General features: G+C 43.8%; 1 protein-coding gene across 1 annotated transcript in view; it reads left to right on the forward strand.

Moving 5' to 3' along the window:
• Nucleotides 1-19,558, forward strand: part of LOC134333832 (NLR family CARD domain-containing protein 3-like) — a 560,375-nt gene that overhangs the window by 334,243 nt on the left and 206,574 nt on the right. The window contains exons 15-18 of the mRNA XM_063015997.1: nt 14,814-14,909; nt 16,591-16,767; nt 17,349-17,525; nt 17,753-17,929. Coding sequence (XP_062872067.1) covers nt 14,814-14,909; nt 16,591-16,767; nt 17,349-17,525; nt 17,753-17,929 — 627 coding nt within the window. The remainder of the gene's footprint in view (nt 1-14,813; nt 14,910-16,590; nt 16,768-17,348; nt 17,526-17,752; nt 17,930-19,558) is intronic.

Below are 19,558 nucleotides of genomic sequence, written 5' to 3' on the forward strand. Positions count from 1 at the left end.
ATCTTACCAATCGCTGAGCCACATCAATCACATCTTTTATCTCTGTGACCAGGTGTAAACACCATCTACTTCTATAACCAAACACCATCTTCAAATGCAAAACAAAGTCACTTAAATCTGGAAAGGGTTATAAATCCCACCACTGAACAAAAAGCTATCAGTTATTAGGTTCAGGAGGGCTGTTTTAAAGCTACATGTGGGGTATCTGAATTACCAGAGGTGCATTTGGCTCTGGATCTAGTGGTGATTACTGGAGGAACTTGTGAGGTGCTGGTGAATTTACAAGCTTAACTAAGTTTACTGGCCCATGTGCTGATGTCAGCAAATACATTGTTATACCTACATCTCAAAAACATGTTTCCATTTTTAATACAGTGATGTGATTGGATAGTTTTGCTCAAGCAAAAACAAATAGTTAAATGTGATCGTTCCTCTTTAACCTTTTACTGCACTAACAAGCACAAAAGAAAGATGTGCTGAAGTAATTCAGAACAGTGGCCTGTACACTTCCTACTAATTGTTGACTGTTGTAACCTTCAGAAGATTTAGTTGTGCTTCAGTCATTGCTGTTCTCTAATTTTGATCATTGCGTTTTCCGCAAAATAAAGTTTTTTTTGTTGAAGTGCCTTGGTTATTTTGGAAAACACTGATTTAGTAGCATGGTGTAGCCACAACAAAAATTCCTTTAAAAGTTGAGCAATGAAGATTACATTATTTCTGAAAAATCAAATGTTCATAAATTGTTCTCTTATTTTGATCTCTACTGTATATATATTTCCTTTTTTCACTGTCACTGAGCTTTGGCAATACGAATGTCCTTATTTTTCACAAACAAGATACAGTTCACAGACCAACACAGACAACACACAATCCAACACCAAACACACACTGCACTGCATCAGGACCAGCCAAACACACACTGCACTTCATCAGGACCAGCCAAACACACACTGCACTGCATCAGGACCAGCCAAACACACACTGCACTTCATCAGGACCAGCCAAACACACACTGCACTGCATCAGGACCAGCCAAACACACACTGCACTGCATCAGGACCAGCCTCCCTTACATCACCAGCACAGAGTAAAATGCTGTTTGTTATTCAACCCTAAATCCACACTGTAGCTGATTACCTGAGTACAGTGACTGACATCAAACACAGAACCACACTGACCAAATACACACGGTGTTACGGGGCGGTGCCGCCACGTGTTGTGTTTCCCAGGTGTCAGTAACCACCTGGGTGGACTCAAAAGCAAATAGGGAAGTATTGGAGAAAGTGGGATTTGAACCACGGTCGCTGGTGTGGAAGAGCAATGCTCTACCCAGTACTCTATGGGTAATAATAAACAAATAAAATACAATGGTAGCAGGACAGAATATACCTGCCCAGACTACAACTGACCACGTAGATAAAAGGTAAAAGAAAGAAACCAGCCACGGGAGTGTAATAACCACAACTTAAATATGGGTCTCGAACCCTTGCCGCTGGTGTACTGAACAGCCGAAAGGCTGACGCTCTAGATAGATAGATAGATAGATAGATAGATAGATAGATACTTTATTGATCCCGAAGGAAATTAAAGCCCAGTAGCATAATACAACAAATAATTAACAGTACAAAACAAAACAAAAGCAAACAGAAAAGTAAAAATAGAACAGAGTCTTTCTTGTGATTAACATAAAATGAATAACTGGTAACTGTAATGATGCATGAGGTATATTGCTAGTGTAAAAATTGAATAGTAATTAAATTATTAAATTATTAAACAGTAAAGTGACGTGACAATATTGCACAATGAGGCCAATATAGCCAAATATATACATACACATATACACCCATATACATACATATTCACACATGCAAATACATACACATATATACTCATGTACACATATGCAAATACCTACACACATATATACATACATATATATATATACACCTGCACATGCATACAAGTGCATACGAGTACGTACACACATGGCTACACTAGAAACCCTCAGTCTTTAGCTACAGTCAGCCGTCCCTACCTGGTGGAGTTGTAGAGCCTAATGGCTCTGGGTACGAATGACTTTCTAAGCCTGTCCGTGGAGCAGCTCTGAGACAGCAGCCTGTCACTAAACATGCTCCTCTGTTTAATAATCACTGTATACAGTGGGTGACTGACATTGTCCATGATAGAATAGAGTTTACACAGTGTCCTCTTTTCTGCCACTGTTACCAGTGGTTCCAGTTCAATGCCTACCACTGCACCAGCTCGTCTAATCAGTTTGTCCAGTCTTGCTTCGTCTTTCTTTTTAATGCTGCCACCCCAGCACAGCACCGCATAAAAAAGAACACTGGCTACAACAGATTGATAGAACATATTCATATATACATCATATTTATATAGCGCTTTTCAGCAACCCAAAGACGCTTACAAGAACAATTAGTAATACAAGGAACAATGAATGACAAACAAGCAGATAACAATTATACAAGAAGTCAAAATGAAAGTGACAACAGACAACAGATAAAAGAGACTTACAGAGTACAACTGGTAATACAAGGAACAAATAAACAGTGACGAACAGGAGTACAATAATACAAAGGAAAAACAATGTATAAGAGGGGGTTCACTGCAGCAGGTTAAGATGGCGAAAGACTATAAGCAAGACAGAAAAGGTGGGTTTTTAGGTTGAGTTTAAATGAGGATAGTGAGTCTGATTGCTGAATATGCGAAGGTAGAGAATTCCACAGGCGTGGAGCAAGTCTGGAGAATGCTCGATCACCAAAGCTATGGAGATAAGAGGAGGGAACGGTGAGCAGACCAGCGGTGGAGGAACGAAGAGCACGCACAGGCTTGTAGACGCAGATGAGGTCAGAGAGATAGGACGGGGCGAGATTATTGAGAGCTTTATATGTGAGTAGAAGGATCTTAAACTGAATACGATATTTTATGGGAAGCCAATGTAGGTTTTGGAGAATCGGTGTGATATGGTGGTGGGACCGAGTGTAGGTGAGGAGGCGGGCAGCTGAGTTCTGAACCATCTGGAGTTTTTGAATCTGAGAAGAACTAATGCCTGCAAGAAGGGAGTTACAATAATCTAAACGACTAGAGATGAAAGCATGGATTAGTGCTTCAGCAGCAGTCTGGGAAAGACATGGGCGGATTTTTGCTATATTGCGCAGGTGGAAAAAGGAGGTTTTAACGATGGAGCTAACATGGGATTCAAGTTTGAGTGATGAATCAAGGAGAACACCCAAATTCCGGACCACAGAGGAGGAAGACAGAACAACATTATCAAATAACAAAGTTGTGGGCCCAGCTTTATTAAGAGCAGTTTTTGAGCCAATAAGAATGAGTTCAGTCTTATCACTGTTTAACATTAGGGAATTGCATTGCATCCAGTTCTTAATTTCCAGAAGACACGATTCTAGCTTACCAAGTGACGGGTTAAAAAGGGAGTCCAGCCTTAGATAAATCTGTACGTCATCCGCATAACAATGAAAGTCAAGATTAAAATGGCGGATAATCTTGCCTAGTGGGAGAATGTAGATAATAAATAATAGGGGTCCGAGGACTGAGCCTTGTGGGACACCTTGAGTGAGAGATGAGGTGGATGACCTGTGCCCAGAGAGGGTAACAAATTGCTTGCGATCAGTTAGGTAGGAGGTGAGCCAGTCAAGAGCAGAACCACCAATGCCCAGCTCACTCAGTCTAGTCAGGAGGATGGAATGGTTCACTGTATCAAATGCAGCACTTAGGTCTAGTAGAACAAGAATGCTAGCGGCACCGGCATCGGCAGACACAAGCAGGTCATTAACTACCTTAACCAGGGCAGTTTCTGTGCTGTGCTGAGACCGAAAACCAGACTGGAAGGGATCAAGTAAGTTATGGGAGTCCAGGAATGCTTTGAGCTGGATTGCAACAACGCGCTCCAGGACTTTAGAAAAGAATGGAAGATTTGAAATCGGCCGAAAATTATTCAAATTGGATTTATCCAGATTGGGTTTTTTAAGAACTGGAGTAACTGCAGCTATCTTGAACAGAGAGGGAACGTGACCTGAGGACAATGACTCGTTAATGATGGAAGTGAGATGGGGAATCAAAGCAGACATACAAGCTTTGACTAGAGGTGTAGGAAGGGGATCAAGGCAACTAGTTGTACTTTTGGAATTTGTTATGATTTCATTGATAAGAGAATCCGGAACAGGGCTGAAAGTAGGAAAACAGGGTAAGTTCAATGGCTGAGTAGTCAAGGGAAAACAAAGGGGATTTGTAGGCAATGAAGCCATAAGAGAGCTATTGATTTTGGATATTTTACTAGCAAAAAATTGCAGGAATGAGTTACAGAGTTCAGGAGAAGGTACTGAAACAGTGACTGGTGGTTTAAAAAGCTTTGCTATGGATGAAAATAAGTGCCTAGTATTAGTGCTTGGCCTGTTCAGAATGGTGGAAAGATGGCTGCATTTAGCAGCACGTAGTGCGTCTCTGTAAGCACAAATGTGTTCTTTATAGGCATCAGCGTGAACCACAAGTTTTGATTTCTTATAAAGCCTTTCAAGTCTGCGACAGGCCTGTTTCATTGTGCGGAGTGCAGGTGTATACCAGGGGGCCGAGGTCTTGAAGGAAACAGCTTTAGTTTTCAGGGGTGCTACTGCATTAAGTGTCTGAGAGAGAATTAAGTTAAGCTTAGTAGCATGTTCCTCGGGGGCGAGAGGGGCAGAATGAAGCGGGAAATCCCTGGTGATAGACTGAGTAAGAGTGCTAACATCAAGAGATTTAATATTCCGAAAGGAGATAACACGTTTAACTGATTGCTGCGTAACTGTTAAGGGGGCAGTGAACAAAATGAGCCTATGATCAGATAAGGTGAATGGGAGAGACTGGAGATTATCAATCTGTACAGAGGAGGAACAGACTAGATCAAGAGTGTGGCCCTTATCATGAGTGGGGAAGTCAATATGCTGTGAGAAGAGAAAGGAATCGAGTAAGGACAGAAAATCAGTCACATATTTGTTACCCGGAATATTAACATGGATATTGAAGTCACCGAGCAGCAATAAGCGGGTGGATGATGAGCTAGCAAGAGTAAGTAGCTCAGATAATTCTGTAAAGAAGGACCCATTAGGCTTGGGAGGGCGGTAAATTAGCAAAGCAATGATAGACCCAGGTAGTTTGATGGCGAGATATTCAAAGGATGTAGGAGAGGTAAACCTCAATTCAGTAATCATTAGTTTGCTACTATAAATTACAGCTAGGCCACCCCCGCGTCCAGTTTGACGAGCCTTACAAACAAAATTAAAGTTTACCGGGGTGGCTTGGTTTAGTGCATAATACTCACCAGCTTGTTGCCACGTTTCGGTTAAGAAAAACAAATCAATAGCATTATCCAATACTAGATCTTGTAACACACATGATTTATTAGACAGGGATCTTACATTTAGGAGAGCAAATGAGACAGAAGGAGAAGCAGGAGCCAGAGAACGCAAATTATTCATATTAGAGGAACGGAAGGATTGGTGGACCGGTCGGCGATGGGAGGACCAGAGGGAACAAATATTGGTACCATCAGAGCAATGCACAGACCTAAAACGATTCAATCTTAAACCACGATGTACATACCGTCGTCTACGGAGTATACCAGCTCTACTGGCAGCTATTGCACTGCTTTTGGGAAGACAACTGTAGTAACTATATTTATACAGTTCAGTAGCAGTGTAAGACCAGACTGGATAAGCCAAGCCAAGAAAAATTGGAGTAGCCAGCAACGACACCAGGACGTTTGACAGATGCATAGTCAAAGCACCTGGTTCAGCCAATTTAGAGCAAGTGAGCCACAGTGCATAATGCAGAGATGAAACGACAAAGCAGGAGCCCACTAACCAGGTTCAGTAGTGCTGAGTAGAGCAGAGTAGAGTAGCCGCGGTGCTAACAGCCGGTACAGCAGAGTAGAGTAGCCGCGGTGCTAACAGCCGGTACAGGCAGAGCAGAGTAGCCGCGGTGCCAACAGCCGGTACAGCAGAGCAGAGTAGCCGCGGTGCTAACAGCCGGTACAGGCAGAGTAGCCGCGGTGCTTACAGCCGGTACAGCAGAGCAGAGTAGCCGCGGTGCTAACAGCCGGTACAGCAGAGCAGAGTAGCCGCGGTGCTAACAGCCGGTACAGCAGAGCAGAGTAGCCGCAGTGCTAACAGACGGAACAACCGAGCAGAGTAGCCGCGGTGCTAACAGCTGGTACAGCAGAGCAGAGTAGCCGCGGTGCTAACAGCCGGTACAGCAGAGCAGAGTAGCCGCGGTGCTAACAGCCGGTACAGCAGAGCAGAGTAGCCGCGGTGCTAACAGCCGGTACAACCGAGCAGAGTAGCCGCGGTGCTAACAGCCGGTACAGCAGAGATGAGACGACCAAGCAGGAGCCCACTAACCAGGTTCAGTAGAGCTGAGTAGAGCAGAGTAGAGTAGCCGCGGTGCTAACAGCCGGTACAGCAGAGTAGAGTAGCCGCGGTGCTAACAGCCGGTACAGCAGAGTAGAGTAGCCGCGGTGCTAACAGCCGGTACAGCAGAGCAGAGTAGCCGCGGTGCTAACAGCCGGTACAGCAGAGTAGAGTAGCCGCGGTGCTAACAACCGGTACAACCGAGCAGAGTAGCCGCGGTGCTAACAGCCGGTACAGCAGAGCAGAGTAGCCGCGGTGCTAACAGCCGGTACAGCAGAGCAGCCGCGGTGCTAACAGCCGGTACAGCAAAGTAAAACACACAACAGACAAAACAACATGACGAACGCAGCTCAGACATGGGGAGAAGCGGCAGTCAACAGAGGGAACGCCAGCGTACTCTCACCCGGAAATGACGCAGACAGACGCAGGATGCATATATTCAGGAGTTTGTTGCATACATTAAAGGACCTTAACCTTCTAAGAAAATAGAGCCGGCTCTGTCCCTTTTTGTATAGAGTGTCAGTATTCACTGACCAGTCCAGTTTGTCATCCAGTTGCACCCCTAGGTATCTGTAGCTCCTGACAACTCTAACAACTGCGCCACCGGCTGAGCTAAGGAAAATGTAGATTCTAGAACTTAGAAAGATCAAAGCCGAAAAAGGCGGGAAAATGGAAACAAAGGATGCCAAACAAACTTAGGACTAACAAAGGAAAACAACCTGGCAAGCTACCCACTGGCCGTTGGGTAGTCTTGTCGGAACTAAGATGGAAACCTCTGCAAAGGTGCGAGGAGGTAACTAAAGAAATAGCTTTTTAATATTTGTCTTTTAAACTTTCTATAAACTACAAAGGAACATAGACAGGGCCAAGAGGGAACTGGTTCCCTACAAGGCGAGAAAAAGAGAAGGCAGTATAAAGGTTCTTTCAAAGAGATATACCAATTACCGGCGAGGTCTGGTTTCTATATGCAAACGCAAGACTCTGCGCCGAGTGAACTGGGCGAAGTCCTTATAAAGGCATTGCCCAGCTAATATCAATCAAGCTAATTATCACTGGGTGCAGAGCGCGGTCTCCCTCTGGTGGCGGGAAGATGGCAGTGCGGGCGGCCCCTTACACACTCAGTATTCACAAGCTGACCATCGAGACCGGACGCTACAAGAACTCCTGGCTCCACACAGAACAAAGTGTGTGTACACAGTGCAACACCAACACCACACAGACTGAGCTGCACTTCTTATGCCAAGTTCACACTACACGACTGGATCTCTTGTAATCGGGAGTCTTTCAGGTCGGTGTGTATTTCTCACTACACGACTGATGGGTGATAGGGGGTCACACACTACACCATCTATCACCAACTGGAATCACAGGCGAGCTTCTCTGGTCTCCTAAACAACGTACTGTCACGAAAACACACACACGAGATGTGACGAGGGGTTTAATGACACCACGTCCAAAAATGCACGTCAGCAAGTAGCGATCGATCAATGTTTGTGCACGTAAAAACAAAGAGAAAAAATAAATGAATCTGAGTGCATTTGGCAACACGACCAGCATGGATTGTTCTGTAGTGAGTTGGAGGTTAATAAATATTGTTTGCAGTGCAGCGTGGGTGTTCTGTAGAGAACGATCAGGTCAGAAATACTGTAAAACTTGTGTGTGTGTGTGCTGATGTATTCTGATATAAACTATATTACGCCCCTGTCCTCCCCTGCGTTTCCCCTCACACCGTATCCTGCGTTCTCACACATTGTCAGTTGAGTATGGAGGTAAATATGTAGCAAAAGTTTTGCACCTGTGAAAACGAAATCTGTAAAATTTGTACCTGTAAAAAATAAATTTGTACTTTTATTTTCGATGTGAGAATAAAAACATTGCAGCACAGTTTCAAATCTGCCCGCCACGAGTTTTGCAACAAATATCTCAGTCAGCGTGTAAAACTCACCTGTACCTGTAGCTGCAGGGGCGGGGCTTAGGGGCGCAGGGGGCGGGACTACTGGGGAGATAGACGTAATTACCGACCAATCAAAAGAGCTTGTTTTTAGAGCAGCAAGAAGCGTGTCAATCACAAAGTTTCAGTGTAGTTGGATCAGAACATCATAACTCACGTTATAACGTCCTTATTAGTGTTGCTGTGGGTATTATGGTGGATGTTGCTGCGTGTTGGCTGCTAGTTCATGTGTTAATGCGTTTAACCCTGCTAGTTTTATACTGGACATATTGGACACTCGTCCTGACATTCCAGTTTCTTTCATCTCGTTCTCGGCTAATAAACATTCAAAAGCGAATAAACCTGCACGAACTGACTCTGCAGTAAACAAAGCACAAACATCTACTGAAGGATCCAAACTGTAAACTGGAGAAACTACAGTGAGTTACACACACACACACACACACACACACACACACACACACTGTACACACACACACACACACATACACACACACACACACACACCTACTGTATATACACACACACATCTACACACACACACTGTACAACCACACACACCTACACACACATACCTACACACATTGTACACACACTGCACATACACACACACACACTGTTCACACACACTGTACACACACACTGTACACACACACACCTACACACACACACACACACCTACACACACATTGTACACACACACACACTGTACACAGACACACACACACACAAACCTACACACACACTGTACACACACTGTACACACACACACACACACACACTGTACACACACACACACACACACATATCTACACACACACCTACTGTACACACACACAAACTGTATACACACACACTGTATACACACACATACTGTACACACACATACAAACACACACACACACACCTACACACACACACACTGTACACAGACACACACACACACAAACCTACACACACACTGTACACACACACACACACACTGTACACACACTGTACACACACACACACACTGTACACACACACACACTGTACTCACACACACACACATATCTACACACACACCTACTGTACACACACACAAACTGTATACACACAAACTGTACACACACACTGTACACACACACATATACAAACACACACACACTGTACACACACACACACATCTACACACACATACAAACACACTGTACACACACACACACATACAAACACACACACTGTACACACACACACACACACACTGTACACACACACACACATACAAACACACACACACACACTGTACACACACACACATCTACACACACATACAATCACACACACTGTACACACACACACACACATCTACACACACATACAATCACACACACTGTACACACACACACACTGTACACACACACTGTACACACACACATACAAACACACACACACACTGTACACACACACACATCTACACACACATACAATCACACACACTGTACACACACACACACACACACACATCTACACACACATACAATCACACACACTGTACACACACACACACACACACATCTACACACACATACAATCACACACACTGTACACACACACTGTACACACACACATACACTGTACACACACACTGTACACACACACACACACTACACACACACACACTTTACATACACACACACACTATACACACACACACATCTACACATACAAACACACACACTGTACACACACACTGTACACACACACTGTACACACACACACATATCTACACACACACATACAAACACTCACACTACACACACACTACACACACACTGTACACACACACACACACTGTACACATACACTGTACACACACACACACACACACTGTACACACATGTAAACAATAACACACACACACTGTACATACACACACACTGTACATACACACACACTTTACATACACGCACACACTACATACACACACACACTATACACACACACACACACTGTACATACACACACACTTTACATACACACACACTGTACATAAACACACACACTACATACACACACACTTTACATACACACACACTATACACACACACACTGTACATACACACACACACACTATACACACACACACTGTACATACACACACATCGACGCACACACATACAAACACACACTGTACATACACACACATCTACACACACATACATACACACACTGTACATACACACACACTACACACACACACTGTACATACACACACTACACACACACACGACACACACTTACACTACACACACACTGTACAAACACACACACTGTACACACACACACTGTACACACACACACACTGTAGACACACACACACTGTACACACACACGCACACTGTACACACACACTGTACATACACACACACACACATACAAACACACAGGCACACACACACACACTGTACACACACACACACACACTGTACATACACACACGCACATCTACACACACACACAGTGTACACACACACACATACAAACACACAGGCACACACACACACTGTACACACACACACACATCTACACACACACATACACACACACACACATCTACACTCACACACACACATCTACACACACACATCTACACACACACACACACATCTACACACACACATCTACACACACACATCTACACACACACATCTACACACACACACACACATCTACACACACACACATCTACACACACACACACATCTACACTCACACACACACATCTACACACACACACACACACATCTACACACACACACACACACATCTACACACACACACATCTACACACACTACACACACACATCTACACACACTACACACACACACTCACACACATCTACACACACTACACACACACATCTACACACACATACACTGTACATACACACACACATACACACACACACACACATCTACACACACACATCTACACACACACACATCTACACACACACACACACACACACATCTACACACACACACACATCTACACACACTACACACACACACACACACACATCTACACACACACACACACACATCTACACACACACATCTACACACACACACACACATCTACACACACACACACATCTACACACACACACACACACACACACATCTACACACACACACACACATCTACACACACACACACACACACACATCTACACACACACACACATCTACACACACACACACATCTACACACACTACACACACACACACACACATCTACACACACACACACACACACATCTACACACACACATCTACACACACACACACACATCTACACACACACACACACACACACACACACACACACACACACACACACACACACACACACACTGTACACCGACTTTCACTACTCCTCAGGCTCTCTCTCCGACAACCCTTCCGCAGAGCTTCTCGTAAAAGACGGTTTAGATATTTTCTCACGATTAATCTCGTTATCTCGCATAAAATGCGGAACCTCATCAATCTCGAACTTTCTTTCTTTCTTTCTGTTTTCCCGCTCTGCTTCTGTTTACCTCAGCCGAGGCCACGCCCCCTTACACGCTCAGAGAAAAAGCAAAGCCAACGAGTCATTTTCAAATAAAAGAATCGACTCAGTAAAACACCGAATCATTTGAAATACATTTAGAATGAAATAAATTAGAACTCTCATTAACTCAAACAAAACATCAATGAACAAACATTTTTAAGGGGGCTACACCCATCTACACACACACACATCTACACACACACACATCTACACACACACACATCTACACACACACCCATCTACACACACACACACATCTACACACACACACACATCTACACACACACACATCTACACACATCTACACACACACACATCTACACACACACACATCTACACACACACACACATCTACACACATCTACACAGATCTACACACACACACACATCTACACAGATCTACACACACACACACATCTACACACATCTACACAGATCTACACACACACATCTACACACATCTACACACACACACACATCTACACAGATCTACACACACACACATCTACACAGATCTACACACACACACACTTATCTACAGTGCCTTGCAAAAGTATTCAGCCCCCTTGAACTTTTCAACCTTTTGCCACATTTCAGGCTTCAAACATAAAGATATGAAATTGTAATTTTTTGTGAAGAATCAACAACAAGTGGGACACAATCGTGAAGTGGAACGAAATTTATTGGATATTTTAAACTTTTTTTAGAAATAAAAAACTGAAAAGTGGGGCGTGCAATATTATTCAGCCCCCTTGCGTTAATACTTTGTAGCGCCACCTTTTGCTGCGATTACAGCTGCAAGTCGCTTGGGGTATGTCTCTATTAGTTTTGCACATCGAGATACTGAAATTTTTGCCCATTCTTCCTTGCAAAACAGTTCGAGCTCAGTGAGGTTGGATGGAGAGCGTTTGTGAACAGCAGTTTTCAGCTCTTTCCACAGATTCTCGATGGGATTCAGGTCTGGACTTTGACTTGGCCATTCTAACACCTGGATACGTTTATTTGTGAACCATTCCATTGTAGATTTTGCTTTATGTTTTGGATCATTGTCTTGTTGGAAGATAAATCTCCGTCCCAGTCTCAGGTCTTTTGCAGACTGCAACAGGTTTTCTTCCAGAATGGTCCTGTATTTGGCTCCATTCATCTTCCCATCAATTTTAACCATCTTCCCTGTCCCTGCTGAAGAAAAGCAGGCCCAAACCATGATGCTGCCACCACCATGTTTGACAGTGGGGATGGTGTGTTCAGGGTGATGAGCTGTGTTGCTTTTACGCCAAACATAACGTTTTGCATTGTGGCCAAAAAGTTCGATTTTGGTTTCATCTGACCAGAGCACCTTCTTCCACATGTTTGGTGTGTCTCCCAGGTGACTTTTTATGGATATCTTTGAGAAATGGCTTTCTTTTTGCCACTCTTCCATAAAGGCCAGATTTGTGCAGTGTACGACTGATTGTGTCCTATGGACAGATTCTCCCACCTCAGCTGTAGATCTCTGCAGTTCATTCAGAGTGATCATGGGCCTCTTGGCTGCATCTCTGATCAGTCTTCTCCTTGTTTGAGCTGAAAGTTTAGAGGGACGGCCGGGTCTTGGTAGATTTGCAGTGGTCTGATACTCCTTCCATTTCAATATGATCGCTTGCACAGTGCTCCTTGAGATGTTTAAAGCTTGGGAAATCTTTTTGTATCCAAATCCGGCTTTAAACTTCTCCACAACAGTATCTCGGACCTGCCTGGTGTGTTTCTTGGTCTTCATGATGCTCTCTGTGCTTTAAACAGAACTCTGAGACTATCACAGAGCAGGTGCATTTATACGGAGACTTGATTACACACAGGTGGATTCTATTTATCACCATCAGTCATTTAGGTCAACATTGGATCATTCAGAGATCCTCACTGAACTTCTGGAGTGAGTTTGCTGCACTGAAAGTAAAGGGGCTGAATAATATTGCACGCCCCACTTTTTAGTTTTTTATTTCTAAAAAAAGTTTAAAATATCCAATAAATTTCGTTCCACTTCACGATTGTGTCCCACTTGTTGTTGATTCTTCACAAAAAATTACAATTTCATATAGTTATGTTTGAAGCCTGAAATGTGGCAAAAGGTTGAAAAGTTCAAGGGGGCTGAATACTTTTGCAAGGCACTGTACACAGATCTACACACACACACATCTACACACATCTACACACACACACACACACAAACACACACTACACACAGTGTACCTACAATTACAAAAACAGTGTGTGTGTGTGTGTGTGTGTAGATGTGTGTGTGTAGATGTGTGTGTGTGTGTGTAGATGTGTGTGTGTAGATGTGTGTGTGTGAGTGTAGATGTGTGTGTGTGTGTATGTGTGTGTGTAGATGTGTGTGTGTGTGTAGATGTGTGTGTGTGTAGATGTGTGTGTGTGTGTGTAGATGTGTGTGTGTAGATGTGTGTGTGTAGATGTGTGTGTGTGTAGATGTGTGTGTGTAGATGTGTGTGTGTGTGTGTAGATGTGTGTGTGTAGATGTGTGTGTGTGAGTGTAGATGTGTGTGTGTGTGTATGTGTGTGTGTAGATGTGTGTGTGTGTAGATGTGTGTGTGTGTGTGTAGATGTGTGTGTGTAGATGTGTGTGTGTGTGTGTGTAGATGTGTGTGTGTGAGTGTGTGTGTGTGTGTGTGTGTGTAGATGTGTGTGTGTAGATGTGTGTGTGTGTAGATGTGTGTGTGTGTAGATGTGTGTGTGTAGATGTTTCTATGGTGATGAAGTGATTTTCTCTCTGCAGGTTGGAGGGATGCAGGATTACAGCTGCAGGTTTTACTGATCTGGTTTCAGCTCTGATATTAAATCCATCATCACACCTGAGAGAGCTGAACCTGAACTGGAATCAACCAGGAGATTCAGGAGTGAAGAAACTTCAAGATCTACTGAAGGATCCAAACTGTAAACTGGAGAAACTAGAGTGAGTTACACACACACATTGTGTGATTGTGTGTGTGTGTGTGTGTGTAGATGTGTGTGTGTGTAGATGTGTGTGTGTAGATGTGTGTGTGTAGATGTGTGTGTGTGTAGATGTGTGTGTGTGTGTGTGTGTAGATGTGTGTGTGTGTGTGTGTGTAGATGTGTGTGTAGATGTGTGTGTGTGTGTGTAGATGTGTGTGTGTGTAGATGTGTGTGTGTGTAGATGTGTGTGTGTGTGTGTGTGTAGATGTGTGTGTGTGTGTGTGTAGATGTGTGTGTGTGTGTGTAGATGTGTGTGTGTGTGTGTAGATGTGTGTGTGTGTAGATGTGTGTGTAGATGTGTGTGTGTGTGTAGATGTGTGTGTGTGTGTGTGTAGATGTGTGTGTGTGTGTGTGTGTAGATGTGTGTGTGTGTGTGTGTGTAGATGTGTGTGTGTAGATGTGTGTGTGTGTGTGTGTAGATGTGTGTGTGTGTAGATGTGTGTGTGTGTAGATGTGTGTGTGTAGATGTGTGTGTGTAGATGTGTGTGTGTAGATGTGTGTGTGTGTGTGTGTGTGTGTAGATGTGTGTGTGTGTGTGTGTAGATGTGTGTGTGTGTGTGTGTAGATGTGTGTGTGTGTAGATGTGTGTGTGTAGATGTGTGTGTGTAGATGTGTGTGTGTGTGTGTGTGTAGATGTGTGTGTGTGTGTGTAGATGTGTGTGTGTGTGTGTGTGTGTAGATGTGTGTGTGTGTGTGTAGATGTGTGTGTGTGTGTGTAGATGTGTGTGTGTGTAGATGTGTGTGTGTGTGTAGATGTGTGTGTGTGTGTGTGTGTGTGTGTGTGTGTGTGTGTAGATGTGTGTGTGTGTGTGTGTGTGTAGATGTGTGTGTGTGTGTGTGTGTAGATGTGTGTGTGTGTGTAGATGTGTGTGTGTGTGTGTAGATGTGTGTGTGTGTGTGTAGATGTGTGTGTGTGTGTAGATGTGTGTGTGTGTAGATGTGTGTGTGTGTGTGTGTAGATGTGTGTGTGTGTGTGTGTGTGTGTGTGTGTGTAGATGTGTGTGTGTGTGTGTGTGTGTAGATGTGTGTGTGTGTGTGTAGATGTGTGTGTGTGTGTGTAGATGTGTGTGTGTGTAGATGTGTGTGTGTAGATGTGTGTGTGTAGATGTGTGTGTGTGTGTGTGTGTAGATGTGTGTGTGTGTGTGTGTGTAGATGTGTGTGTGTGTAGATGTGTGTGTGTGTGTGTGTAGATGTGTGTGTGTAGATGTGTGTGTGTGTGTGTGTGTGTAGATGTGTGTGTGTGTGTGTGTAGATGTGTGTGTGTAGATGTGTGTGTGTGTGTGTGTGTGTAGATGTGTGTGTGTGTGTGTGTAGATGTGTGTGTGTGTGTGTGTGTAGATGTGTGTGTGTGTGTGTAGATGTGTGTGTGTGTGTGTAGATGTGTGTGTGTGTAGATGTGTGTGTGTGTGTGTGTGTGTGTGTGTGTGTGTGTGTGTAGATGTGTGTGTGTGTGTGTGTAGATGTGTGTGTGTGTGTAGATGTGTGTGTGTGTGTGTGTGTAGATGTGTGTGTGTGTGTAGATGTGTGTGTGTGTGTGTGTGTAGATGTGTGTGTGTGTGTGTGTGTGTGTAGATGTGTGTAGATGTGTGAGTGTGTGTGTAGATGTTTCTATGGTGATGAAGTGATTTTCTCTCTGCAGGTTGGCTGACTGCAGGATTACAGCTGCAGGTTTTACTGATCTGGTTTCAGCTCTGATATTAAATCCATCATCACACCTGAGAGAGCTGAACCTGAACTGGAATCAACCAGGAGATTCAGGAGTGAAGAAACTTCAACATCTACTGAAGGATCCAAACTGTAAACTGGAGAAACTAGAGTGAGTTACACACACACATTGTGTGATTGTGTGTGTGTGTGTGTGTGTAGATGTGTGTGTGTGTAGATGTGTGTGTGTAGATGTGTGTGTGTAGATGTGTGTGTGTGTAGATGTGTGTGTGTGTGTGTGTGTAGATGTGTGTGTGTGTGTGTGTGTAGATGTGTGTGTAGATGTGTGTGTGTGTGTGTAGATGTGTGTGTGTGTAGATGTGTGTGTGTGTAGATGTGTGTGTGTAGATGTGTGTGTGTGTGTGTGTGTGTAGATGTGTGTGTGTGTGTGTGTAGATGTGTGTGTGTGTGTGTGTGTGTGTAGATGTGTGTGTGTGTGTAGATGTGTGTGTGTGTGTGTAGATGTGTGTGTGTGTAGATGTGTGTGTGTAGATGTGTGTGTGTGTGTGTGTGTAGATGTGTGTGTGTGTGTGTGTAGATGTGTGTGTGTAGATGTGTGTGTGTAGATGTGTGTGTGTGTAGATGTGTGTGTGTGTGTGTGTGTAGATGTGTGTGTGTGTGTAGATGTGTGTGTAGATGTGTGTGTGTGTGTGTAGATGTTTCTATGGTGATGAAGTGATTTTCTCTCTGCAGGTTGGAGGGATGCAGGATTACAGCTGCAGGTTTTACTGATCTGGTTTCAGCTCTGATATTAAATCCATCATCACACCTGAGAGAGCTGAACCTGAACTGGAATCAACCAGGAGATTCAGGAGTGAAGAAACTTCAAGATCTACTGAAGGATCCAAACTGTAAACTGGAGAAACTACAGTGAGTTACACACACACATTGTGTGATTGTGTGTGTGTGTGTGTGTGTAGATGTGTGTGTGTGTAGATGTGTGTGTGTAGATGTGTGTGTGTAGATGTGTGTGTGTGTAGATGTGTGTGTGTGTGTGTGTGTAGATGTGTGTGTGTGTGTGTGTGTAGATGTGTGTGTAGATGTGTGAGTGTGTGTGTAGATGTTTCTATGGTGATGAATTGATTTTCTCTCTGCAGGTTGGAGGGATGCAGTATTACAGCTGCAGGTTTTACTGATCTGGTTTCAGCTCTGATATTAAATCCATCATCACACCTGAGAGAGCTGAACCTGAACTGGAATCAACCAGGAGATTCAGGAGTGAAGAAACTTCAACATCTACTGAAGGATCCAAACTGTAAACTGGAGAAACTAGAGTGAGTTACACACACACATTGTGTGATTGTGTGTGTGTGTGTGTGTGTAGATGTGTGTGTGTGTAGATGTGTGTGTGTAGATGTGTGTGTGTAGATGTGTGTGTGTGTAGATGTGTGTGTGTGTGTGTGTGTAGATGTGTGTGTGTGTGTGTGTGTAGATGTGTGTGTAGATGTGTGTGTGTGTGTGTAGATGTGTGTGTGTGTAGATGTGTGTGTGTGTAGATGTGTGTGTGTGTGTGTGTGTAGATGTGTGTGTGTGTGTGTGTAGATGTGTGTGTGTGTGTGTAGATGTGTGTGTGTGTGTGTAGATGTGTGTGTGTGTAGATGTGTGTGTAGATGTGTGTGTGTGTGTAGATGTGTGTGTGTGTGTGTGTAGATGTGTGTGTGTGTGTGTGTGTAGATGTGTGTGTGTGTGTGTGTGTAGATGTGTGTGTGTAGATGTGTGTGTGTGTGTGTGTAGATGTGTGTGTGTGTAGATGTGTGTGTGTGTAGATGTGTGTGTGTAGATGTGTGTGTGTAGATGTGTGTGTGTAGATGTGTGTGTGTGTGTGTGTGTGTGTAGATGTGTGTGTGTGTGTGTGTAGATGTGTGTGTGTGTGTGTGTAGATGTGTGTGTGTGTAGATGTGTGTGTGTAGATGTGTGTGTGTAGATGTGTGTGTGTGTGTGTGTGTAGATGTGTGTGTGTGTGTGTAGATGTGTGTGTGTGTGTGTGTGTGTAGATGTGTGTGTGTGTGTGTAGATGTGTGTGTGTGTGTGTAGATGTGTGTGTGTGTAGATGTGTGTGTGTGTGTAGATGTGTGTGTGTGTGTGTGTGTGTGTGTGTGTGTGTAGATGTGTGTGTGTGTGTGTGTGTGTAGATGTGTGTGTGTGTGTGTGTGTAGATGTGTGTGTGTGTGTAGATGTGTGTGTGTGTGTGTAGATGTGTGTGTGTGTGTGTAGATGTGTGTGTGTGTGTAGATGTGTGTGTGTGTAGATGTGTGTGTGTGTGTGTGTAGATGTGTGTGTGTGTGTGTGTGTGTGTGTGTGTGTAGATGTGTGTGTGTGTGTGTGTGTGTAGATGTGTGTGTGTGTGTGTAGATGTGTGTGTGTGTGTGTAGATGTGTGTGTGTGTAGATGTGTGTGTGTAGATGTGTGTGTGTAGATGTGTGTGTGTGTGTGTGTGTAGATGTGTGTGTGTGTGTGTGTGTAGATGTGTGTGTGTGTAGATGTGTGTGTGTGTGTGTGTAGATGTGTGTGTGTAGATGTGTGTGTGTGTGTGTGTGTGTAGATGTGTGTGTGTGTGTGTGTAGATGTGTGTGTGTAGATGTGTGTGTGTGTGTGTGTGTGTAGATGTGTGTGTGTGTGTGTGTAGATGTGTGTGTGTGTGTGTGTGTAGATGTGTGTGTGTGTGTGTAGATGTGTGTGTGTGTGTGTAGATGTGTGTGTGTGTAGATGTGTGTGTGTGTGTGTGTGTGTGTGTGTGTGTGTGTGTGTAGATGTGTGTGTGTGTGTGTGTAGATGTGTGTGTGTGTGTAGATGTGTGTGTGTGTGTGTGTGTAGATGTGTGTGTGTGTGTAGATGTGTGTGTGTGTGTGTGTGTAGATGTGTGTGTAGATGTGTGTGTGTGTGTGTAGATGTGTGTGTGTGTA

The sequence above is a fragment of the Trichomycterus rosablanca genome, chromosome 19, assembly GCF_030014385.1.
Source record: "Trichomycterus rosablanca isolate fTriRos1 chromosome 19, fTriRos1.hap1, whole genome shotgun sequence".
Lineage (NCBI taxonomy): Eukaryota > Metazoa > Chordata > Actinopteri > Siluriformes > Trichomycteridae > Trichomycterus > Trichomycterus rosablanca.